The sequence below is a fragment of the Chelonoidis abingdonii genome, chromosome 4 (assembly GCF_003597395.2).
Source record: "Chelonoidis abingdonii isolate Lonesome George chromosome 4, CheloAbing_2.0, whole genome shotgun sequence".
NCBI lineage: Eukaryota > Metazoa > Chordata > Testudines > Testudinidae > Chelonoidis > Chelonoidis abingdonii.
In genome coordinates, this window is record NC_133772.1 from 103,618,844 (window position 1) to 103,644,692 (window position 25,849).

The following is a 25,849-nucleotide window of genomic DNA, read 5'->3' on the forward strand; positions in this document are numbered from 1 at the left end:
GTGATTTGGGGGAATGGAAGAAACATTGTCTGAATTAGGTGCCAGGAGTTCCTGATGGGCGTAGGCTAGGATCCACTTCACCAGAGGGTTCAGATGCGGATGATATGGTTGTGAATAAACCTGAAACGAGAAAACAGAGGATGGGATGAGCCCTAGGGCGGGTCCCATTATGATTGCCGCCTGAGCCAGTTGTGATCAACCAGCTGGGTTTCTGATTGACCGGTGTACACAACTTGATACGTATTGGGGAAATGGCCGGGCTTGAGAACCACGACTGGAAGGGGCTGCGAGCGCCCGGATGCTGTTGGGGCACATAGCCATACTGGCTCTTGGGGGGTGAAAACCGGTTTGCAGGGTTGGGGTGGCTCCGGATCAATCTGTGGCCACCGACTATAAGCTGCATTCAGTGTAATAAGGGCTTGAGGCAGGGCGAAATGCCAGCCTTTGTAGTCAGGTTTTCCAATGATGGCATGGAGTTGCGTTTTGAGAATTCCAATGCGGCGCTCTGTGACACTGTTGCTATGGGTTTGGTAGGGGAGATGGACGTGAAGCCGGGCGCTCCATTTGGCAACTAAGGTTTCAAAACTATGGTAAATGGGGGGCCTCCGTCGGTTTGGATTTCAGAGGGGACGCCCCAGGCTGCAAAAACTTGAAGTAATGCCTTGTTAACTGCTGGGGCTGTAGACCGCCTTAGGGGTGAGCAATGGATTTGGCGGGAGCCTAGATCTACAGCTACCAGCCCCTTTGGAAACAATTTGGCTCCAGCTCGGGGGCCAATTAAATCTAATTGCCAATGATGTCCAGCCTGAAGAGCTGGCGTTGTAACGCTCCGTGAGCTATGACAGGCCGGGACGTCTGGCGACTTGCCTGGCACTGCTGACAGGCACGAATGGCTTCATTACAGTGCTTACGGGTCAAATCCGCTTTGCAGTACCCGTGGGCTGTAAAAACTTGGTGAAGGGCTTGCCCGGGTAGGTGTTCCCATTCCTCGTGGAGCCACGTTAAAAAGGAGTCTTGGGCTTTTGTAAGGGCGATGGAGGCTACCTTGGGGCTGCTGGGGTTCTCGGCCTTAGAGGCTCAGAGGTGTTGATCAAGAGTGGTATGTAAAGGATTACTGTCAGATGGGAGGTGAGAGGACAATGAGTAACAAACCAGGGCAATTCGGTCATGCATAAGGGTAAAAATTTGCTCCCATAATTCCTCATGTGCTTGCGGCTGCCCCTCACGAATGAGGATGGATACCCCGTAAGCGAAATCTATACCCAGAACAACTCGAGTACGGGGATAGGCACAGGCGAGGTGGGAGGCGGCTAAGAATATGCCCTGGACCTCAGCTAGTTATCCTGAGGCATGACTTGGGAGGAGCTCAGCCTGGAATACTTTAGCGAAATCTATACCCAGAACAACTCGAGTACGGGGATAGGCACAGGCGAGGTGGGAGGCGGCTATGAATATGCCCTGGACCTCAGCTAGTTTTTCTGAGGCATGACTTGGGAGGAGCTCAGCCTGGAATACTTTACACTGTTGGCAAAACATGCCAGCATGGGGGAGGGGGCTGTGCCCGTATCGGACACAATCCATGGTTCAAATGCACTAGGCTAGGCTGGGGTCCTCCTCAGCAGTGGAACTTGAACATAATACCCATTGACTAAAGGCTTTCTGTGCTGTAAACACCAGTTTCTCCCAAGTGGTTGATGAGCTGTGAAACTGCGGGCTGGGGTAAATGACAGCCAGGGGACGAGCTGTACGTGGGGGCCTTGGAGCTTTCCGCAGGCTAACCGAGCCCAAAGGGCGGCCAATTTAACCCCGAGGAGCATGTGTCCTACCGACCCATACCGGTGCTCTGGACCATTAAAGGTGTGAGCGTTGTGATATACCGCTTGTTTTCTTGGGTGATCATGGCATTTATGCCGTGAGCTGTGATTGACAACTCAATGAGGACTGGATCTTTTGGGTCCCATTGGTAAAGGGTAGGATTAGAGTGAAGCCATGCTGTTAAACTATTTATTGCCTGATCGGCTTCCTCAGTCCAGAGCAGCCTTTTGCTTTTTGCAAATTGCTGAATGGTAAAAAGAGCATTGAGTAACATGGCTGGAAGAAAAGCTCGGTGATAGTTAAGTATTCCGAGCACCCTTTGAATTTGTTTTTGGGGGAGGGGGGGTTCCCACCTTAAATTGGGGTTGTAATGAATGGTATGAGGAATGCTGGAGGATCCCTTCCTCCACGCTGAACCCCAAAAACTGGGACAAGGTTGAAGGCAATAGGCAGCTTTTTTCCTTATTAACCTCCCATTTGTCATTATCTAGAGCCTGAAGAACCTGATCGGTAAGAGTTTGGACAGGGCTAGAGTCAGGACCACAAATAAGGATGTCATCTACATAATGAACGACCTCACACCCGGGCTTGGGTGAAACGACTTGAAGGGTCTGACTCAAGGCCTCAGTAGCACAGGCTGGCGAGTTCCGATACCCTTGGGGGGCAGACCCACCGCTGATACTGGGAGCCTTCATATGCGAAATTGAGAAGCCCTTGTGGGTCATAAAGGGGAATCTGATAGAACATATCCTTAAGATCGAGGGTGCACGCCCATTTAGCCTGGTGATTAAGGAGGTTCAATTGTAGGTAGATCCCACTGGCTTGCGAACGCAATAGCCTCAATATGTTGGTTAGCTGAACGGTAATCAATAACCATAAGATACTCATTGGGTTTATGAGACTTCGGGATGCCCTATGCACTGGACAGATATCGACTAGTGGTGACACGACAAATATGCGGGGCATCTTCAAGTTGAGTTAAAAGTTGGCTAAGGGCGGCTTTTCCCTGGGGAGGTGTGGGGATAGGTTGATATTTCCACGGGGTTGGATTACTAGCACGGGGTTCGTGGGGACTGGCAATTAAAGCGGGAGGCAGGGCGGTAACAATGACTGGGGCTAGCTTAAAAGCCTTAAGCTCGCCCACCCCAAGGATGACCTGATCTCCTAAAAGGGTGGTAAACTGGATGAGGTGCCCCAAAGGGTAGATTTTACTTTAACTTCGGGTCGAGACTTGATGCTGTTAAGCCCTTGGACGTGGATGACACGACCTGTACGTTTGTGGGGTATGGATGGGGGAATAATAGATACTTGGGCGCCTGTATCTAATAGAAACTGAACTTCCTGATTATCACGGGTAACTAGGGGAAAATACGGCCTCGGATCACAAGACCGGGTGTTGGCTGCCATTACGCAACTGGTCTTGAGTTGTTTTCCTGATGTGGGCCTTCCGGACAGTCCTCCCACCCCAAAGTTATGGCTAGCGCTTTTTGTTGTTCGGGGGTCAGCTTGCGGGCAGTGTCCTTGCTAAGGCCTCCCTTATTTAATAGGAACCCCAAAATTTTTCGCTATATATAAGAACGTTTGGGGTACTTGGGCTTAGCCCCAGAGGCTACTGTGCCTGCGGCCACTTTGGGTGCTTGAGTGGTAGACCACTTTAAGCGATCCATAGTCTGGAACAGGGAAGTGACCAGTCGCCCTGGGAACCCCCGCTTCCATAATAGCATGCTTGTATCTCCAAGGGGGCTACTGTCCAGTGCGATATCTACTGCTTGTTCATGTACAAGGATACCGGCAGGATCAGTAACAGCAATAAGCCTGAAATGGGCGTAATTACTGTTGTGCTTGTGCTAAACCTAGTGGCGTATGCACGGGATCCCACCAAACGAGGGATGCTCCTGCAGTGGTATAAATTAAACTGCGGGGGGTAGAAATACCTTCTTGGGGGAGCTGGAACGCTTGAGCGCTATTTTGGACTTGTAAGTACGCTGCCACTGGAACAGAAATGGGCCAGATAGGGGCAGCAAGGAGTACTCCGCGAGCAGTCCCTCTAGACCAGGAGGTGCTTCGGGAAAGTAAGGTTGCTTCCCGCTGGTCAACCAGCTCCTGGCCGAATTCTAAAATGAGCTGTCCCAACCAAGTAAATACCGGCTCATTTGGTTCTCGACCGGTGTCGCTAATAAACTCCTTCATTTCTGCTTTGCTGCGGGTGTGCCATTCATAGGTGACATTTTGTGCCCTGGTTGGGTCCACCTTAGCCGAAGGCCCGAGTGGCACATTAAAAGGCAGCCTGCAGCGCCAATTGACAGGCTAGCAGTATAGGTTTGACTCGAATAGCCGACTCCGATAATGCAATTCCAGCTAATTGCCTCAGAATGCCTCCGCTCAAGTAAGATATGGTGCTGGAAATGGTTAAACTCATCATCGGGGGTTTTATCAGTAGCTTTAGTTTGCCACGGACAATTATTGTGGGTTGGTGCCGGAGAGCAATTTTCCTCACCCCATCCTGTTCGTGACGCCATGACTGGGACACGTAAGGTTCGAGTGGCTATTTAATGGGGGAGGAACAACGGAACATGGCAGAATTGGGTTTAAAAGCCAAATGGCTGCATTTATTCTTCTTTAATTAGTAACGGGGATAAGTTACAGCTTGGGTCAGGGAAAAAGCAATTTATCAACTAGAGCTATTATCTATTTAAACCATACACTTCTTCATACAAAAAAAAAAAAAAAAAGGGAAGCAAAGGTGGGGAGTATAGGCTATAAAAGTAACCACTTCTTCTATACACAGAATAAGGGCCAGAAGAAAGGAGGCAAGGAGCGGGGGGAGTTAGCAAAGGCAGAATACTTGTAGAAGTTACAAAATACGTACCACACTCCAAATACAACTGACCAGCAGCATAGGCACCAAGTACATAATGAATTAGGGGACATGGTTTTATTTCGTTACGACACGACACGAGCCGACAAAATCCGGAGGAGACTCCTGGCTGACAGGGTGATCAGGCCTCTCAGCTAACACACGGGGACTGCTACTGATTTTGGCGCGGGACATAGTTTTGTTTGGGGGTCCGTACTTGTGTCAATTTCAGATTGGTTCCCTTTTTACATGTGTTGGCATTGGATTGGTTCCTAGCTCCTTCGCCTTCTGGGTTCCGGGCTGGAGCCCCTTACGTCAGCAGAGGCTGCACTTAGCACACTGCCTTCTTTGTCCGAGACAGGCTTTCATGTCCATATATGGCTCACGGGAGGTTCACCCAACACACTACTGGTGCACCCGGCACACTACTCCTTTGTTCATGACATGCTTGCATGTCTGCACACGGCTCTGGCCTGACCGACAATTGGCCAGGCCGACAACTTGAGCAAGGGTTTAGGGTTGCGACAGGTGGGAATAGTGTCTCAGCCTGTCCATGAGTGTAGACTTGAGATCAGCAGAAAACCTGGGCATCATGACTTTTCCAGTGCAACCCACATTGACGTTCATAAATTGCCCTCTGTGGTCCACAAGAACCTACGTAACAATGGAGTAGTACCCTTTGCAGCTTTCTGTCTTGTACCAGCTCTACGGTTTTGTTCATTTTTAACGTTCTAGTTCTGTGTCTATCCAACGCATCCTCGGTCTTCCTTTCTTTCTAGTTTCTTGCATTCTGGTATGTATCACCATGAATGATCTCCAGTTTTCTTTTCTTGAATTGTTATTTCCCTCAGCCAGGTCACATCTGCAGTCAATATATTTCATTTATCTGCTTTCTGACTTGTTCAGCAGTATTGGCACAACAGTTGTCTCATATATGCTTCATGTTTCTTGAAACGCCTTCAGACTTTCAGATCTTCCAGAATTTTCCAAATGCAGTAGTGGCTAGTTCAATTTTTCTTAATGTCATCTTCACAGTTCCCATTCTCCGTGCTGATCTTCAGTCCGAATGTTTTGCCTTTTGCCTACTTTGTGAATTATTCTCTTTAAATCCGTGTAGATGTATACACCTGCTCTCTGGCATCCCATCCTTGTCTTGGGCAGCTTAGCAATATCTGTCCTTTGTTTTCCTTTTCCCTAGAGGTCTTCATCATATGACCAAGACTGGAGTCATGTATTACACCCATTCTCGGAGCTATGTCATTAGCATGTAGTAACTAAAACAGTCTCTTCCCAATCTCTGTGTGTCACAGTTTCTCTTTTCTGTGGTCTGGGTGCTTGGCTGTTTCAACTCTTGACTTCCTCCTCCCAGCCTCCTCCTGGACAAACTTAGGGCTGGTCTACACTGGGGGGGGGGGAATCGATCTAAGATATACAACTTCAGCTACGTGAATAGCGTAGCCGAAGTCGAAGTATCTTAGTTCGAGTTACGTACCATCCTCACAGCTTGGGATCGACGTCCGCGGCTCCCCCTGTTGACTCCGCTACCGCTGTTCGCATTGGCGGAGTTCCGGAGTCGACAGGAGCTCGTTCGGGGATCGATATATCGCGTCTAGATGAGACACAATATATCGATCCCCGAGAAATCGATTGCTACCCGCCGATACGGCGGGTAGTGAACACATAGTCCTAGATTCTCTGTCTCCCACGTGGCAAACAGTCCTGAAGCCGGCCCTGCCTGGCATTCTAATTCCTCTTTGATTCATGGACTCTCTTACCTCCCTTCTTTATAGATTGGTACTATTATTGCTTTCCCCCTATAAGCTCAGCACATTCTCTCTTCTTTCTTTTTCCTCTGTTTTTTTCTCACCTGCTTGAACCAGCTCTGTGGTTATGTTGTCATTTTCCAGCACCTTTTTCTTTTTCAGCCTTTCTGTCGAGATCTTTACTACTATTTTCTAAGAATTCTGGTATCTGCTCTCCCTCATTTGTATTGGGAAGCTTCTCTAAGTCCATTTCATCTGCTGTGTTCTACACATTTTACAGCTCTTCAGAATATTCTTTTCATTGCTTATTCTTTGCTCGTTCATCCTCAGTTATTTACTTGAGCTTTTCTTTCACTTCCATCTTCAACTTGTATGTCTGACTCAGTTCTCTTATCTTTCTCTTTTGTGTATTCTTCACATTGTTTGCTTATCCAGTTGTTTGTGTCTCTCCCCGCTTTCTGTTTTATCTCTCTGGTCAACCTATTGTACTAATCTCTTAGACTAGTGTCTTTCTTTCACTCTACTTCAGCTTCCTACACTTATCACTCAACTTCAGCATTTCATCTGTTATCCACCCTACTTTCTTTGTTTTGGCCACTACATGTTCAGCTGCTCTTGTAATCCCATTTTTTACACTGTTCCATGTCTGTTCAACATTAATTTTTTCTTTCACCAGAGCCATGATGTTTTTCTGCATGGTTTTTTTTTGTATTTATAGATTGTCTTGCTTTTTCAATTTGTCCATGTCAGAAATCTTAGTTCTTGGCACTTTTTAGGCGGTTCTCAGTCTCGACATCATTTGATGCCAACACTAATACATGATCTGATACTGGCCACAAATGATCTGCATGACAACACACTTGATTTCTTTCTGTGATTCGCAAATACAAAGTCTATCGTCTCTTTGTTAGCCCATCAGGTGATATCCAATCCATTTTCTCCGCAGCTTTCTTTGTTGAAATAGCCTGTTTGTTATTACCAGGTTGTTGATTAGGCAGAAATTTAGTGGCTTTTCTTCTCCTTTTCTTCACTGAGTCTAAATCTGTCTGTTTCTGGAGCTCAGGAAGTCCAGTCCAGTCCTACTTTTGCATTAAAGCCTCCCATCTCTATTACACATTTTGCCTTCAGTGTAAAAGGTGATATCATATGAAATGCCTTAAGAGCCTGGCTTGCCTTCTGCTTTAGCACCAGTGCAACTCCATCCTAGTGTCCGCCATCAGTTCATCGTGATAGGATTGTCCTTTGCCTTCCCATCTTGTTTCATATAGACCAGTGATTTCCCACTCGTATCTTTTCAATTAGTAGATTATTGCAAGTGCTCCAGCATGGTGTAATGTTCTTGTATTCCATGTTCCTATACATGTCTTATCCTTCAAGTTCATCACGTAATTCCCTTTTCTGTGTGTTGTGTGTGTTCTGATCACATTCTTTTCACACACACCCCCCCCACCTTGGTTTCTGAGTAATGAACAAGTTGGCTTTTGTTTGGGCAGTGAGCAAGCTGGCATGCTTTTGTTTCTCCTTCCATTCTTCATTTGGTTTCTATCATCCACTATTTGCCAAGTATTCAACCATAACTTGTTGGCTTTCTGGTTGATCAGTGTATCGTAATTTGTTTGCCACACTGCTGTAAGCTCTCCACTAGCTTGCTATAGCTCTTTCTGCCTAGTTATACTTTGTTTTGCTGGCTTCACTGTTGGAGACTTTTGTACACTTGGTGGGCCAGACATGCCCTTTCACTAGTGTTTGTCACTATTAGTTATCCTCGGTAGATTTAGCATTCAAGCCAAGGCAAGGTCCCAAGGTGTGGGCCTGTGATGTGCACACACAGCCACCCAGACCACTGCTGAGAGTTGTGAGTTGCCAGGACCAGGTGCAAGCAAACCACCCCTGTGAGTGTGGCTTTTTGCTATGCAGAGATACTCCTTTTGAACTCACCCCATATACCCCATCCCTGACTAATTAAACAGAAAATAATTTAAAATTTTAAACAGGATTTCATTTAGGTATCTAATGAAAACTTCATGTCCAATATAAAAGGTTTTTATTATATTTTTTTTATGCAAGACCAGAGAGGCCAGAATGTAGTCTTGACTTAGTGCTGGCTCCTCAGACTTGTAGCACCCGTGAGTTACCTATTACGTGTGGATTAGTTAATTAGTGCTAAGAATTGTGCAAGCTCTTGAGGTTGTGCTGAGCTGTATAAATCTATACTTTTAGGGAGATAACTTAAGTTTTACTCTTGTGTCCTATTTTTAATTGCTTGCTTAGTTTTGACAGACTATTCTTCTAGTTCCTTTGATGTAGCAGCAGTTAGTTCCGCTCCCCCAGGAGCACTCAAAAGAATTTTTGGGTTTTATGCCAGATGATTCGTATTCAGAGTGGAATGACTATTTATGAAAGCTGCATGGCCAGAGACAATTTATTATAGTTGAAACAACTTGAATTAATAGATGCCAGCAATAATAGGATTGAGATTGCTTGTTTATGAACAGAGTATTTTAGTGAGCAAACACCAGCTGTGCGTGACTAAGGATGGCACAAATCCAGTTGAGAGACTGTATGTTTATCCTGTCACTATGAGGCAAACTCTCTAGTCAGCCGCCTTTAGAATCTCCTTTTCTTCCCAAGAAGATTTGCATTCCGAAGTAAAGAGTGAAACCATTTATTATGGTGTGAGAGGCAGAGGAGCCAGGGGTAAAACAGTATGGAACAAATTAGTGTGTAAGTTTAAGTAAATGGCTTCTGCGTAGTTTGGTTACATGATGGGCAAGTATCTGATTTTACATATTCTAACCTGCTCCTTGTAAAGGGAGTTTAAGTAGATTTGGCACCAAAAATTGTGGTACTTAAAATTTGTCATTTTTAGGGAATAGACTTTGGTTTCCGTAGCAAATCATTTGATTGCAAAAGAAATATATAAAAGCATTTTTAGTATAAGGACTTTCAATATTTTGTTGTGTTGTTAAAGAAGCAGCCAACCAGCAGAAGGAGCTCTTAAACAACTGTTTTATTATCTTCATTATCACACAATGAAATGATAAACATAAACACATTGCCTCATAATGCAGGAGAAATGGGGAAAAGTTAATGATTAGCTAAATGGAGAAGGACAGCAAACACAGTGGGATAAAAGTGTATTCAGCTATTAAGATAGTACTGTAAATCATGTAAAATGGAAAAACAAAAAGGGAAGAACTTTTAAATACAAAATTTATATATTATGTATAAATATTGTGTGATTAGAGCTAATTGTTATGGGTTTTGTTTTGTTTCAAAGCTTGTGTATTCTTTGGTTGAGGAAAAATATAAATGGTTCATAATCCACCTGGATGTGTGGTGTGGTGGTTGTTTTTTTTTTTTTTTTATCCTTGCAGTGAAGTTAGTCTTGCATAGAGCTGGGTGAATAATATATATACAAAAGAATACTTTATTAGAAAAAATGTTATTACTTTTGTATATATTTGCTAATATTCATATTGTTTGTCCAGTTATATAAAATGGGCAAATGATTAGAGAAACAAGGACATGGGTTAATTTAATTGAAAACTATCCCCAAATGCATTGAATGTGTTAGAGGTAGGCAAATAGTCTTGTGACATCAGTCTCTTACAATGGAAATGAATGTGATATCATTTGTCTCTCTCAGAATCCAGTAATTTTCTACTAGGTTTCTCAGAGACGTTGTGTATTTATTTAAATACAGGTATCTGAAATAACTAGCATATGTGTTTTTTAGGGCTGTGTGTGGGAGTCCTAATATGGATCCTATCCTGCAATCTGTTGGTGGGGTCCTGTCCTGCAGTCTCTTGCTGGTTAAATATTCATTGAAATAATCTGATGTGTACTTGTCTCAGGATGCCATTATTGATTTTTTCCATGCTTGAGAGTCCTCCTCTTATAGCCAGACCATGAACTTGCTGTACTTCCTAGGGTATGAGACCTTGTACCCACATTTTTTTACTAACAGAATGGAGATTAAATTCCATTTCCTTTTCTATAGAAAGCATACGTCAAATTGCCTCACGTCCATTAAAAATAGATTAGGTATGGGAAGATATAAAAGTTTATTTATGAGCATGTAAAATTAGAACTGCAGTGTAAAGCGGTTCAGTCAGTTCAGGATATCTTGAAGTAACACTCCCAATAAGCCAAGAAGTCTATTTTTGGTACTCCATACATGAGAAGCACTTCAGAAAATGGAAGAAGGAAGAGTCTCATGTGAAATTCAAGAAAAATTGTTTTTTCTTGATATTATCAAAATCAGCTGTTGGAAGCTTTAGGAAATAACATGAGTTGAGTGGCTGAATATTTGTAATGTGAAGAAAAGTTTATGCCCCATTTCTACCCTTCTTCCCTTCCAGTGTCTGCAGCATTGCTAAGCACAAGGCTTTGCTCTCTGTACATTGATGATTGGTTGGTTGGTTTGTTTTTTTCACTTGTAGAGTAAGAAGCTTTTTAATTGCTATTGGTGTTAATAATACTAGTAAATTTAGAAGAAACTGTGTACATTGACTAAGAGATGTTAATTATAGTTGATGAAGAAGTTTTGGTAGTGCTGAGAAGGGTAAGGAAATTGCGGGTCTTGTGTGGGTCAGCTCCTGTTGTAGTTCCTGCCGACCCACAAGTGAGAGACCAAGTTGGTTTTCTAATTGATATGTGTTTTTATTAGGGCTGTCGATTAAGCACAGTTAACACACATGATTAACTCAAAAAATAATTTGTGATTAATTGCATCATTAAACAATAGAATACCAATTGAAATTTATTAAATATTTGGATTTTTTGTACATTTTCCAATATACTGTTTTCAGTTACAACACAGAATACAAAATGTGCACTGCTAACTTTATATTATTTTTATTACAAATATTTTCAGTATAAAAAGATAAACCCTATTTTTCAGGTTAGTGTAGTGCAATCTCTTTATCGTGAAAGTGTAACTTAAAAATGTAGATTTTTTTTTTGTTACATAAATACACTTTCAAACAAAACAATGCAAAACTTTAGCGTCTACAAGTCCACTCAGTCCTACTTCTCGTTCAGCCAATCGTTAAGACAAACAAGTTTGTTTACGTTTACTGGAGATAATGCTGCCCACTTCTTGTTTACAGTGTCACTTTGCATGGCGCTTTTGTAACTGGCACTGCAAGGTATTTACGTGCCAGATTTGCTAAACATTCGGGTGTCCCTTCATGCTTCAGGCACCATTCCAGAGGACATGCTTACATGCTGATGACGTTCATTAAAAAAATAATGCGTTAATTAAATTTGTAGCTGAACTTCTGAGGAGAGAGTTATATGTCTCTGGCTCTATTTTACCTTCATTTTGCCATATATTTCATGTTATTGCAGTCTTGGATGATGACTCAGCACATGTTGTTCATTTTGAGAACACTTTTGCTGCAGATTTCACAAAACACAAAGAGGGTACCAATGTGAGATTTCTAAAGATAGCTGCAGTACTCAATTCAGGGTTTAAGATTCTGAAGTGCTTTCCAAAATGTGAGAGGGATGAGGTCTGGAGCATGCTTTTAGAAGTCTTAAAAGAGCAACACTCTGATGTGGAAACTACAGAACCTGAACCACGAAAAAAAATCAACCAAAAATGAACATACATCTCTCCACACTGCTTTGGATTGTTATTGAGCAGAACCTGTCATCAGCATGGACGCATGTCCTCTCGAATCGTGGTTGAAGCATAACGGGACATACGAATCTTTAGTGCATCAGGCATGTAAAAATTTTGCGATGCTGGCTACAACAGTGCTATGAGAATGTCTGTTCTCACCTTCAGGTGATGTAAATAGAAGTGGGCAGCAATATCTCCTGCAAATGTAAACAAACTTGTTTGAGCAGTTGGCTGAACAAGAAATAGAACTGAGTGGACTTGTAGGCTCTACAGTTGTACATTATTTTATTTTTGAATGTACTTATTTTTTTGTACATAATTCTACATTTGTAAATTCAACTTTCATCATAGAGATTGCACCACGGAACTTGTATTAGATGAATTGAAAAATACTATTTTTGTTTTTTACAGTGGAAATATTTATAATAAAAAATACAAAGTGAGCACTGTACACTTTGTTTTCTGTTATAATTGAAATCAGTATATTTGAAAACATAGAAAACATCCAAAAATATTTAAATAAATGGTATTCTATTGTTTAACGGTGCAATTAATATCTCTAATTCTTTTAATTGCGTGACAGCCTTAGTTTTTATTATGTTTATACCTTTCTAAGAAAATCATTGGTAAAAGTAGTAGTTTTACTTTTGAAAAATGTTTGAGTTCCTTAAATTCTCTTATTTTTAAATACAGATTTCATATACCTGCTTTACATTCTGGTCAGTATCTGAAATAGACTGGATGAATAGCTCTGATAAAGCAATCTGATAAGCATGGTATTCTGGTGAACCCTTAAGATGTCTTCTCTTGGGCCTGTGGGGGTTTAGTGCATTGTGAAAATATTGGAAGAGATATTTCAGTCTGTGCCAATCTTAGAAGACTCCTTGGTAGCTGCAGTAAGGTTCTGCCAGTGTAATTAAAATAGAATAAAGGATTGATATTAGTACACCAGGGATACTTGGCTGCCCAAAATGAAAGGTTGGAGGAAAAAATAAAAGCTCACGTACTGAGGCCAACCTTTTCTGTGCAAGCTGCTGCCTTAGGGAAATGTGAACCCTCTCAGCGTATGGGATTGAATGGCTTGGTGAAGAAAAGCCTACATTACAGTGTCTACAGTGATGTTCTTCCAGTGTTGTAGCAGAGGGTTCCCAAGAGACCTTTTTCTATAACCGTGTCACAAACTTCACATACCAGAGGTTTTTGAGCTTGCAGAAAAGAGAGGTTAAGCAACTAGAGGATCTGTTGTGGTTTTTTTTTCTGTTATTACAAAAACACTTCATTTTAACTGTAACCCTGGAAAGAGGCAAAATTGCTTGGCAAACATATTAAATTGATTTTTTTTTTTTTAGGAAATGTATTAAGCTAGCACTCTATTTTATATAACAATCAGATTTATAATATGAAATAATGTTTGGAGTATGAAGACCATGAGATATGAAGGTATCCTCTCCAGAACACTTACTTATTTTATATATCTTGGATTTAGTGTAATCTGTTGCACTCCATAGGCACAGTATTTGCTGCTCATAAATATTTTTAATCCCAGGAGGAAATCATCTCTGGTGTGGATTGTTTGGCAGTATAGCAAGACAGCATGAACTCAGTCAGTGGCAGTGAAATTATCTTAAACCTTCACTTCCCTCAATCTGATGTCAAAATTGTAGCAAGGAGTTCCCAAAACTCATTCAGTTACCTCTCTGGATGTTCATGGGACTTGCTGCAAAAAGTCCACAAAAAGCAGTGGAGGGAAGAATGTCAATCAATTTTGAAGCAGTGGGTAGGTTCTGCTGGTAATATTTACTTTGATTTCAGAAGTAATCCCTAAAATGATGTTTTGATGGGTTCAGTTAGCTGCTGACATAGATAAAAGGACTGAGTCAGGAATCATTATAATCTTTTAAAATATGCATATTTGTCAAAGAACAAAGAAGCGCGAAAACTGTTGTTGGTGCCTTTGAAATTTAGCATAAAAATGGGGCCTTCCGATCTTTTAAATTGCAGCTTTCATGCATTAGGCATGAAACAGTATAATGTGTCAGAATAACAACAGTATTTTTTTTATAGCTTTCACAAGTGTTATAAAAAAAAAAAGTTAAAAAAAAACCAAACAACCCACTAAATGAGATCTTAAGCTTTCATCTCTGTGATTACATCTACTGTCCTGTCTGCCAGTCTTCAGATAAAAGAACACATTCAAAGAGAACAAAATGTTATGTATCCACATACTAGTTTGAGTTTATGGTGACAGCTGATTCTTACTTTTTATTTAAAGATCGCAACCACGATTTATAGCAATAAGTTTTCACTTTCATCACTAATACTTCTTGGTGTACCATGTTTATATGCTGCAAAGATGAAACCTTCAAAATTGATTATTATTGCTGTCTTTCTGAATTCTGTTATAACAATATAAATCTCTAATTCTCTTGACTGATAACCTAGTAATAAAATAATGTTAAATAAACCGACAAACTTACCACTCAGTTGCACGCATTTTTATGAACTAAATCCTGCCTATTCAAAAACTTAAAATATATACTTATAATTCAGAATCATTTAACAAATAGTGAACTAAATATTTATAATTTTGATTAAAGTACATTTCTTTCATGATTTTTTTTAACACATCTGACTTGGAAAACTTGATTAATGAAAGCTATTTTGTGCTGTTATGAACCTGAATGATGTTATGGATATCATTTCACATTTGGATATGTTCAAAGCTAGAGATACTTCTTTATTAAGTTCTAAGATATTCAGTAGAAACCTCTCTACGCTCAAAGTCACAAATATGATTATTTTCAAGAGCTCAACTGTTTCACCCTACTTCTCATCACAGGTGTGATAGGAGAATGCTGTAGCGGGAGGTCTCCTATTATTAAGACTTCATTCAAAGTAAATACCAAAGTACATTTTTTGGTGCATGGCCATTAATGGCCTGATTCAAAGTGAACTAAGTCAACTGAAAAGCTCTCATTGACTTCCATAGGCTTTAAAACAGGCCCAAATTTTGTTTGCTTACTGAGATGCTGAGTCTGCAAAGTGTTGAATGCCATCAACTTTCATTGAAGTTGTAGGTGCTCAAGAACTTATAAGACTGGTTCCTTACTTGATAGTTTACAAGATGCTGTAACCTGCAGTGCATCTCAGCTGTCGGTGCTAATAATAAATTTTTTTCTAAATTTAAAATTTATTTAACCATTCTTGAAAAGACTTTTGTTGTAAGCCTGGAAACAGTAGTTATAATTTTATATGTACAGTTCCTTGTCTAAATAATTTCCTCTCTACATATTTGAATAATCCCATATTTTTATTTGTCTTGTCAATGGCAGCAATTCAAAAATGAGAACATTTTAAGCATTCCTTTGTAATAAATATGGATCACATATAACAGCTTCCATTGGCTTCACCGGTCTGAATTTTCTTTTAACTGTCATGTGGCAATCTGAAGACAGGGATTCTGGTCCCATAAATATATTTTCACCTTTAATTTTAACCTTTTATTATTTCATTTTCTTTGTCTAGTACCAGGTGGTTAATATAGAAAAAGTCAAAATTTAAGTATAATGAGGCAGAATATATTTTGACAGACTGTGACACTTCTGTATATATGTGTGTGTATAGAGAAGGAAGTTTGTGGTGTAGTTTTTCCATAAATAATCCACAGCAAACACCATGAATAAGGAATATTTCATAGTGTGAGTGAGGATGCTGGTTGCTGAGAAGCTACACCTCCACTCCGATATAACGTGAGCTGATATAACATGAATTCGGATATAATGCGGTAAAGCAGTGCTTCAGGGGGGTGGGGCTGCGCATTCCAGTGGATCAAAGCAAGTTCGATATAATGGAGTAAGACTTTTTTGGCTCACGAGGACAGCATTATACCTGGGTAGAGGTGTAGTTCTTACAATTGAATCCAGCGGCTCACATCCTAGAGGGACAATGTTGTACTTAATGCATAATACTTTTTGCTTCAAATGTAACTTAGATAGGGTGGGAACAGCATTAAATTATGAATGAAATCAAGATCATACATTTATTTCTGCAGCCAGCTTTGAAACTTTGCTTAACTTATAATTTTTCTTGAAGCAGAAAAGGTGTGTTGACCGTCACAATTTTTTGGTCCTACAGACAAAAGCAGTTGGTTTGCTTGATGCAGATGTATATGGCCCTTCAATTCCAAAGATGATGAATTTGAAAGGAAATCCAGAATTATCACCAAGTAAGTATAAAGTTACATAACTTTTTTGTTCAATAGCTAATGAAGTTTCTGAAGAAAATGTATTTCTTCAAGTTATGAGAGGTATTTTTAAAGGTCTTATTTACTTTAATATTTTTTCTATGTTGCTGGTCAAACCTCATTCAGTACTTCCTAAAAATGTGCCATATTTTAAGTATGATTTTGAATGGCCACTAACATAAGAACGAAGACTTGATATATCCAGTTTTGTTTTCTTTGATCATTGTTTCAGTGTTTCCAAATGAACTTGTTTTCAAAACTAACACCTGATAGACTAACACTTCGTCTGTTAGTCTATAAGGTGCCACAGGATTCTTTGCTACTTTTACAGATCCAGACTAACATGGCTACACCTCTGATACTTTGAAATATATCTAGGGAAGAGGAGAAGGGTGATTTAAAGACATTTGATATAATGCATTTGCCTGTCTTTTCCCTTAATGCTTTGGGGCCAGATTCTCCAGTTCACCACAGTGATTTTTTGGCAAGAGATTTGTGCTGGAGAGTTTCCCCTGGGTAGGGGGAAACCTCCACCAGTATAAAATGGAAGAGGAAGTTTTGCTGCCTCTTGCAGCTGTTTCTTTTTGGCATTAGAGAAGAGAAGGGATCTGTTGGGAGAAGGAAGGGTACGAGAGTGTAGAAGGGGAAGAAAGGGGTGGGGAGAGAAAGGGGCTTGGAGGAGCCAAGGCTATGCTGTGTCTAGTGTAGACTGGGATCAGGCACCTGAGAATCCAAGAGCCACAATAATTTCCTTGTACGTCTCTCCTCTGCAGAGTGCCTAGGCAGAGCCCTGGTACAGTGGAGAATCTCTTTCTATCCAAATTATGAAAACAGAATGTATTTAATGATTTGTTATATCCGTCATGACAATAAATGAGCCCATTTACAAAAATTAGAAATATTTGGCCACAAACAAAACCATCCTCATCCTCATCACTACAATACTCTCTACCCAGTGATGATCAAGAATTGTCACTCAGCTGACGAATGGACAAATGGACAGTACTGTCAACATGTAAAGTTCTGTAGACAAGGACAAAATGAGGCATGTGTCAATTTTAGCTCAAATGTGACAAAAATGGGCTGCAACTTTAACAGGAATCATTGGCACTGTAATGAGGTGGCCTGGCTCCCAGCCGCCTCGGAGGACGAAGAGCCCAGCCGGAGGCCGGACTAGGCAGAGCTACAGAGCTCTGAGCCTGCCCCGCAAAGGGTCAAGTGCCGACCTGGAAGTATAAAGGTGGGCCTTCCGAGCTCAGTGAGGCCCCGGTGGCCGGAGGGAGCGGACATCTGTCCGGGAGCTCGGCACTGGGAGACTCCTGCAACCCAGGGTAGCCGTCCAGAGTGGCCCGAGCTTCCGCGTGCTCGCTACCCTGAGGAGCTGCCGGAGCTTCCCCATGCTCGCTGCCCAGAGGAGCTGCCGGACCTACCCTCCAGCCCCGACTGGGACGAACCCATGCACCTGGACCCTGTGGAGGACGACCCCAGGATCGAGGTAAGCCCCGAGGAGGAGACGGGAAGTAGCCAGGGAGCAGCTGACCCTAGTCTGGCTGCAGCAGAACCAGAGCCAATGTTAGTGTGTTGCGGCCAGAATCCCCACTGACACAGCAGCAGGTTGCCTGCCGCTGTTAGGACCCCGCGTTGGGACACAGAGGAGTGGGCGGGCCTGTGTCCCTCCTGCCACCCCACTCACGGGTGGCAGTCTCCCCCTTGCCCCAACGCTGAGGCCCAGAAGCTTAGGCCTCTTACCTGGTATAAACTGAACTGCTTGCTCAGCCCCTGCCTGAGGGTCTGAGCCCTGCACCAGTGTTTGTTGCTCTGCCCTGATCTAGGGCCTGGGCTCTATAAACTGAGCTGCTTGTTCAGCCCCTGCCTGAGGGTCTGAGCCCTGCACCAGTGTTTGTTGCTCTGCCCTGATCTAGGGCCTGGGCTCTATAAACTGAGCTGCTTGTTCAGCCCCTGCCTGAGGGTCTGAGCCCTGCACCAGTGTTTGTTGCTCTGCCCTGATCTAGGGCCTGGGCTCTATAAACTGAGCTGCTTGTTCAGCCCCTGCCTGAGGGTCTGAGCCTGGAACTGTTGTGGTCACCCCAGATAGTAGGGTGGCTGGGCTCCCAGCCGCCTCAGGGAGGGGTGAATCCCCCCTCCCCCCAACAGCGGTCTGCTACAGGCATCCGCAACATTTCTGGACAGGAATTTACTGCTAAGTAAAAGGCAGTGTTACACCCTCTAGCTTTTTATCCATACCATTATCTTTGTAGGGTTAATAGGATATGTGGAGTTTGCTTCTGCTCATGTGGGATGTTGGGGCCTTATGTTGAGTCCAGCTCTTTCCCCCTTTTCCCACACCACTTCAGCTGCTCCACGCATTCTCAGTTCTGTATGTGTTGCTGTAACAGTGAACAACTCAATATACTGAGCTTAACAAAGAGAAGGTTAAGGGGTGACTTGATTACGGTCTACAAGTGCGTACCTGGGAAACAAATATTTAATAATGGGCTGTTCAATCCAGCAGAGAAAGTTGTAACATGATCCAGTGGCTGGAAGTTGAAGCTAGACAAATTCAGACTGGAAATAAGGCATACGTTTATAATAGTGAGAGTAATTAACCATTGGAATAACCCCATCACTGACAGTTTTAAAATCAAGATTGGATGTTTTTCCAAAAGATACATTTTAGGACTTATTTTGGAGAAGTTCTATTGCTTGTGTCATGGAGGAGGTCAGATTAGATGATCACAATGATTCCTTTTGGCCTTGGAGTCTGTGAATGGCATGGTCATTTTCTTGGTTAAGCCAAGTTTGGTTTCAGGTATTCCATATAAAAACTCTGTGAATACCGTTGTTTCTACCTTCAGTTGAGTAAAAACAAGAAGAATGAACATTAAAGGCGCCCCCTATTTACCTTAGAGACAACAACTCCTAGGATCAGTTTGAAGTTTTAAGGATGATGTGGTAGCCAAAGTCTGTTTTAATTTAACTCTCCACCTTACTTCAATTTTAATATCTTTTTCTTTTAAAGATTTCTTGGATGACTTTGTTGTGATTTAATAAGATTGGTAGCTACAAAATTTTACCCTCTCTCTTCTGTGTTAGTTGTTTTTAGTTAGCTATGTAATGCAGTGCACTCTTAGGTCCTGGCTGAGCAAAGCACTTAAGCATGTGCTGAATTCATCCTTATTCAGTAAAGAACATATGTGCATAATTAAGTTCCATAGAAGCCACTGGGTTTGATGCCTGTGCTTAGAGTTTTTTGCCTGCTGGATTGGGCCCGCAGTGCTCAGCACCCATCAGCATTGAACCTATATGGACTGATCCTGTGAGGTACAGGTACTCATTGATTTCAATTTTGTCACCCAATCACACATTTCAGGAGGATTGAGGGTGCTTAACACCTAGTGGGACAAAGTTATCTAGCAGTTACCACATTGCGATGGTGAATAAAATGAATCTCTGTATATATTTCCAGTTTTCAAAATGGTTTTAGGGTCCCAGGACATGAGATGCTCCATAAATGTAAGATATTATGTTTTTTTCCCTCCTCACATTACTATGCGAAATCTAGGTGGCAGAGAGCAAAAGTGACTGTAATTGCCAAAATGGCATTTTGGGTTTATTTCTGCTATGATTGTGATAGTCACAATACCTATAAATCACATTTAAAAAAAAAGGGGGGGTGGATATACAATTTATTACGAAGATACTGACAGATCTTTTTCTCCAGTGGAACTCTTAATTGCTTCTATAATACTTCAGAACTTTATTGCCACTTAGTGATGCCCAAAACTATTTATCTGTACATAAAGCAATACATTCTAAAGACTGCAACTACTTCTAAAAAATTGAAGGGTGACTCATAGATTTCAAGGCCTGAAGGGACCAATGTGACGTCTGCTCTGACTTGCTGTATAACACAGACTCTAGAACATTTTTTTTTAAAAAAAAACACTTCCAAAATTGATTGAAAAAGTATCTGTCAGTGATAGAGACTCCACCACAACCTTTGGGAAGTTGTTCCAATGATTAATTACTCTCACAGTTAAAATTTTACAGCTTATTTTTAGTCTGAATTTGTCTAGCTTCAACTTCCAGCTAGTGGATTGTGTTGTACCTTTTTCTGCTAGATCAGAGAGCCCATTATTAAATATTTGTTTCCCATGTAGATACTTATAGACCAGGGATTTCCAAACTTTCTGACCCTCTGAGCTGCATACGACAACTTTCCGAAGTTTGAGAACTGGGGTGTGCGTTCCAGGGCTTGGGGCTTAAGCCTCTTCCTGCTGAAGCCCTGACCCCCCAGGCAGGTGTGCCCCATGGGGCTGGAGCCCTGAGACCTCTGTTTCCCACTGGGCAGAAGCCAGAGGAGATAAATGAGGGAGAGGGGAGAGGCATGTGGGGTCATGTGCACAAACCCCTCCCCCACTGATTTTTGACAGGGTTTGCTGGCCCTGATTGGTTACATTGTGCTGCGTGGCCTCCTCTATGGCAGCTGCTGGAGCTGGCAAGCCGGGAGCTGTGGCCTTGGGGAGAGGCAGCAACAGAAGCTGCAAGGAGAGGTGCTTTTGCTGTTACCTTTCTCTGTGGCTCTAAAGCTTTGGCCCCTTCCTGCAGGTCCCAGCTGCTTGCCACTGCCTCTCCACACAGAGTAACACCTGGAAGCCCCTGCAGAGTAGAAGCCCTGAGTTTCTTTCCCCTCAGTCTGTTAAGTGGAGAATGGGGGTTGGGGCGTGGGCAAAGTGAAACCACTTCAACTGTAAAATAGTCACATGCAGCTTGTTAGCTGTGGTTTGGCCACCCTTGTTATAGACTGTAAACAAGTCACCCCTTAGCCATGGCCGACAGGCATAGAAGCATACAAGATTAGGGTTGGAAGAGACCTCAGGAGGTCATCTAGTCCAACCCCCTGCTCAAACCAGGACCAACCCCAGCTAAATCATCCCAGTCAGGGCTTTGTCAAGCCAGGCCTTAAAATCCTCTAAGGATGTAGATTCCACCACCTCCCTAGGTAACCCATTCCAGTGCTTCACCACCCTCCTAGTGAAATAGTTTTTCCGAATATCCAACCTAGACCTTCCCCACTGCACCTTGAGACCATTGCTCCTTGTTCTTCTTCGAGTGCTGTCCCTGTGGGTGCTCCACTCTAGGTGACGGTGCGTCCCGGTGCTGTCGATCGGAGATTTTCGGTAGCAGTGCCTGGTTGGGGCACACACACCCAGATGGCATCTCCCATCTAGTTGGAATCTTCCTGAGTGCGTGCGCCCCACACCCTCCTCAGTTCCTTCTCAACCGTCCTCGGCTGAAGACGGGACTCGGGGCAGTGCTACCTTCTCTTCCCTGGTCTCTGTAGAAAACAGTAACAAAGAACATAGAAATAATTATTAGTTACATCCCAGTTGTTTCCCTTCCTTTAGTGTAGTTACATAGTTAGTTACTTAGGTTATAAAAAAAAAAAAAAAATCTCTCAGGCTTGTTTCCCGTTGAGACACTCTCCTCTGCCATCTCTAATTCATAATGCCAGGAGCTTCTGGATTCAAAAGGTATATTTCCTGTCAGGAATCCATGTCCCGGACAGATGGGCACTCATACTGTATGAAGTGCCTCGGGGACACCCACATCCCTGTGAAGTGCCTCCCTTGTGTGAGCCTCAAGTCAAGAGCTCGTCTCAATAGGGATCTGCTGCTCAAAATGCTGATGATGGAAAAATCCTTACAGCCGCTTTCGGAGATGGGAAAGGTCAACCCACTTCCACATGTGCCCAAGCCAGATCAGAACTGTTGGGCAGCGTTGCTTCACCTTCCCTGAAGCAGAGGCAAGAAGCAGAACAGTCTCACAGGAGAGACTTTAACAAGGGTAGGGGGTCTCCCGCGAGATCCCTACCCTCTGTGCTGACAGCACCAAAGGCAGGTACCTCAGCTTTTCTAATGCCTCAGCCGCAGCTCTGACAGAGCGCAGAGGCAGGGACCCGACCTCCCATGTCAGGAAGGTCCTTGTGGCTCCGGTCCTCCCGGCACCGCAAACGGCCGCAGTGCCAGCGGCGCGCGCCTCCTCTGCAGGGAGAAGAACATTGGCACCAAGACTATCTTCCACCCAGGCACCAGTAGCAGACCCCCTGCAGGGCACCTCCAAGCAGTCTGCAGCACTACTGTCACTTGCACTTTCTCCTGCTAATGAGCGAGAGCAGATTCAGCTTAGCCCAGGGAGCAGGAGCAACAGTTTCTCACTCAATGTGACCTTTCAGTGCCACCTGAGCCTCACTCTCCGCTCCTATGTACACAGGGCTCATTTTTTGAACCACCGCTCTCTCCACCTGAACTGATTTTCACTGATGGTGAACTTGATTTACAGCAACAAGCGGAGTTCTCCTCTCCTGCTTCTACTCCACAGGCACCTCTGCCACCTCAGGTCCGGCTCAAGGCCACCAGCCTCAGCTTCCCTACTTTGCTCCCCCATGGGCGACATCTGGGTTCTCCTACCCTATTCCTTGGCTTCAGTGGTACCCTTGGCAACATCCTCCTACTAGTCATCCTTCTCCTGTGCATCAGTCTCCTGTGCCATCCACTTCTAATGTGCTGAACCCCCTCCTGAGTAGGCAAGTTACACCATATCCTTAACTCGTCATGAGCCCTCCTCCCTCTGCCTCCACAGGCCGTGGACGACTGTAAACAATTTCAAGAACTTTTCAGGAGGGTGGCATTCAGTCAAGATATCCCCTTTCAAGAGGTTCAGGAGATGCAACACAGACTCCTCAGAATCCTTCAACCGTCTGCACCCTCAAAATCGCACTTCCTATAAACGAAGCACTCCTGGAGCCGGCTGACACTCTCTGGCAAACCCCAGCGTCTTTAGTACCAACTTGCAAAAAGGCTGAACATAGATACTATGTCCCTGCTAAGAACGCTGACTTCCTATTTTTTCATCACCAGCGAACGCCCTTGTCGTAGATGCAGTTGCACAGAGTACGAAACAGTCACAATATCAACCCACCTTGCAAGACAAGGACCTTAGACGCCTTGATGCCTTGGGCCGCAAGGTTTATATGTCCTCCATATTACAATTCAGAATTGCAAACTATTCTGCTCCCCTCTCCAGTTATGACTTTGATAATTATACTAAATTTTTGAATTTGCCTCCTACATTCCAGAGGATATGAGAGCAGACTTCAAATAAATCCTGCCTGAGGGCCAACTGATTTCCAGAACAGCTCTATAGGCATCTCTAGACACGGCAGACACAGCAGCCTGTACAACTGCAACTGCTGTGGTTATGCGCAAATCCTCATGGCTCTCTGCATCTGACATCCCCAAATAACTGCAGACCAAAGTGGAGGATCTCCCTTTTGATAAGGACAAACTTTCTCCTACCTTCCTACCTTTCCCCGTCCCTCTTCAGGGACCCTTCTCACGACCACTTACTTTGCACAGAAGTGGTCCATCTTCTACAACTAGGTGCAGTGGAACCTATGCCGACGCAAAATCAAGGAACAGGTTTCTACTCCCATTACTTTCTAACACAGAAAAGACTGTAGGATGGAGGCCTATACTAGATCTACGCCGACTGAACAAATTCATGAGGATACAAAGATTCAAGATGGTCACACTGGGCACAATAATACCTGCACTGGATCAAGGGGACTGGTTCAAAGCCCTCGACCTACAGCATGCTTACTTTCATATATCAATTAATCCAGCTCACAGACGCTTCCTACGATTCACAAAAGGTCATGACCATTTTCAATACAGAGTTCTTCCTTTCGGACCCTCCACAGCACCGAGAGTTTTTTTCCAAGACTCTAGCCGTGGTCGTGGCTCATCTCTGCAAACACGGGATCACACTGTTCCCGTATCTGGATGATTGCCTTATCAAGGGCAACTCCTATGGCGAGACACTTCAAGCTACCTGTTTCGCCATCTCCCTCTTTCATAGCCTAGGCCTCCAAATAAACATCCGAAAATCCATTCTGACACCTAAACAACAGATCGAGTTCATCGGCGCTCTTCTCGACTCAATCCAGAGCAGGACCTTGCTCCCATATCACAGATTCCTCGCTGTCATGCAGCTCAAACGCACGCTCTCTATTCGTCCCAGGACACAGGCAAGACTTTGCCTACAGCTCCTTGGTCACATGGCAGCCACCTCCTTCATGGTTCACTACGCCAGGCTACACATGAGATGTCTCCAGGGCTGGCTCAATTCCAATTTCAAACCCAACAGACACACTGCAGGGATGCTGCTAATTCCTCCTCCCAATGTTATAGCTTCCCAGCATTGGTAAACAAGTCCAGAAAACCTCTGCACAGGGGTTTCCTTCCAGCAAAGTTCCCCAACACTCATGCTCACCACGGACACTTCCCTAATCGGTTGGGGAGCGCACCTAGGGTGGCACAGGGCACAAGGCCGGTGGTCCGCATCAGAGACGCACCTATACATAAATCTCTTAGAGCTCAGAGCAGTGAGGTGAGCATGCCTTCACTTTCTTCCCCTCAGAAAGAACAAATCTCTTTGGGCCTTAAAAGGCAGCATAGCATGCATGTACTACATAAACAGACAAGAGGGAGCCCGATCACATTCCCTTTGAATGGAAGCCATTCAACTATGGAATTGGTGCATACGACATTGAATACAAATCATCACTTCCTACCTACCAGGCTGCCACAACATTCCTGCCGACGCACTCAGCAGGCACTTCCTGACACAATGCGAATGGGAACTGCACCCCGCAGTACTCCAACAGCTCTTCTCCCTCTGGGGCAGCTCGTCAATAGATCTCTTTGCCACGACCCAGAATTGAAAATGTTCCGTTTTGCTCCAGAGCGGGACTCGGCACTGCATCCCTAGGAGATGCATTCCTCATCCCATGGAACGACTCCCTCCTGTACGCCTTCCACAAATCCCTCTGTTACACAGGGTTCTTTGGAAGATTGTGGATGGCAAGGCCTGGGTCATCCTTATTGCCCCGGCTTGGCCAAGACAGATGTGGTATCTCTACCTACTCTGCATATCCTCCCGTCATTCACGGGCTCTCCCCAACAGGCCAGACCACGTTTCCCAGGACAACGGACAGGTTCTTCACCCCTGCTCCAAAAGCTCCACCTCACAGCCTGGTTCCTTCATGGTTCCAAACCCATGAACTAGCCTGTTCCGAACAAGTCCAATATGTCCTCCTGCACAGTAGGAAAGACTCCACTCGTAAAACCTACCTGCAGAAGTGGAAGCGTTTCGCCCCCTGGTGCTCACGTAATCACTTAGCACTCAATAACGTGACCCTCCCTAACATTTTAGACTACCTCCTGAAACTAAAACAGGAAGGACTTTCATTCAGCTCCATCAAAGTGCACCTGGCGGCGCTTACCACCTTCCATGACCTATTAGACAGTTATTCATTCTTTACCCACTCCAGCATAAAACGCTTTCTCACGGGCCTGCAAAATCTCCACCCTGAAATTTACCCAACAGCGGCTGCATGGAATCTTAACCTTGTTCTTCATGCTCGCATGAAACCTCCATTTGAGGCCTTGGCTACCTCCTCTCATCTTCATATGTCC

General features: G+C 43.6%; 1 protein-coding gene across 1 annotated transcript in view; it reads left to right on the top strand.

Moving 5' to 3' along the window:
* NUBPL (NUBP iron-sulfur cluster assembly factor, mitochondrial) overlaps positions 1 to 25,849 on the top strand; it is a 190,958-nt gene that overhangs the window by 13,695 nt on the left and 151,414 nt on the right. The window contains exon 4 of the mRNA XM_032773081.2: positions 16,202 to 16,292. Coding sequence (XP_032628972.1) covers positions 16,202 to 16,292 — 91 coding nt within the window. The remainder of the gene's footprint in view (positions 1 to 16,201; positions 16,293 to 25,849) is intronic.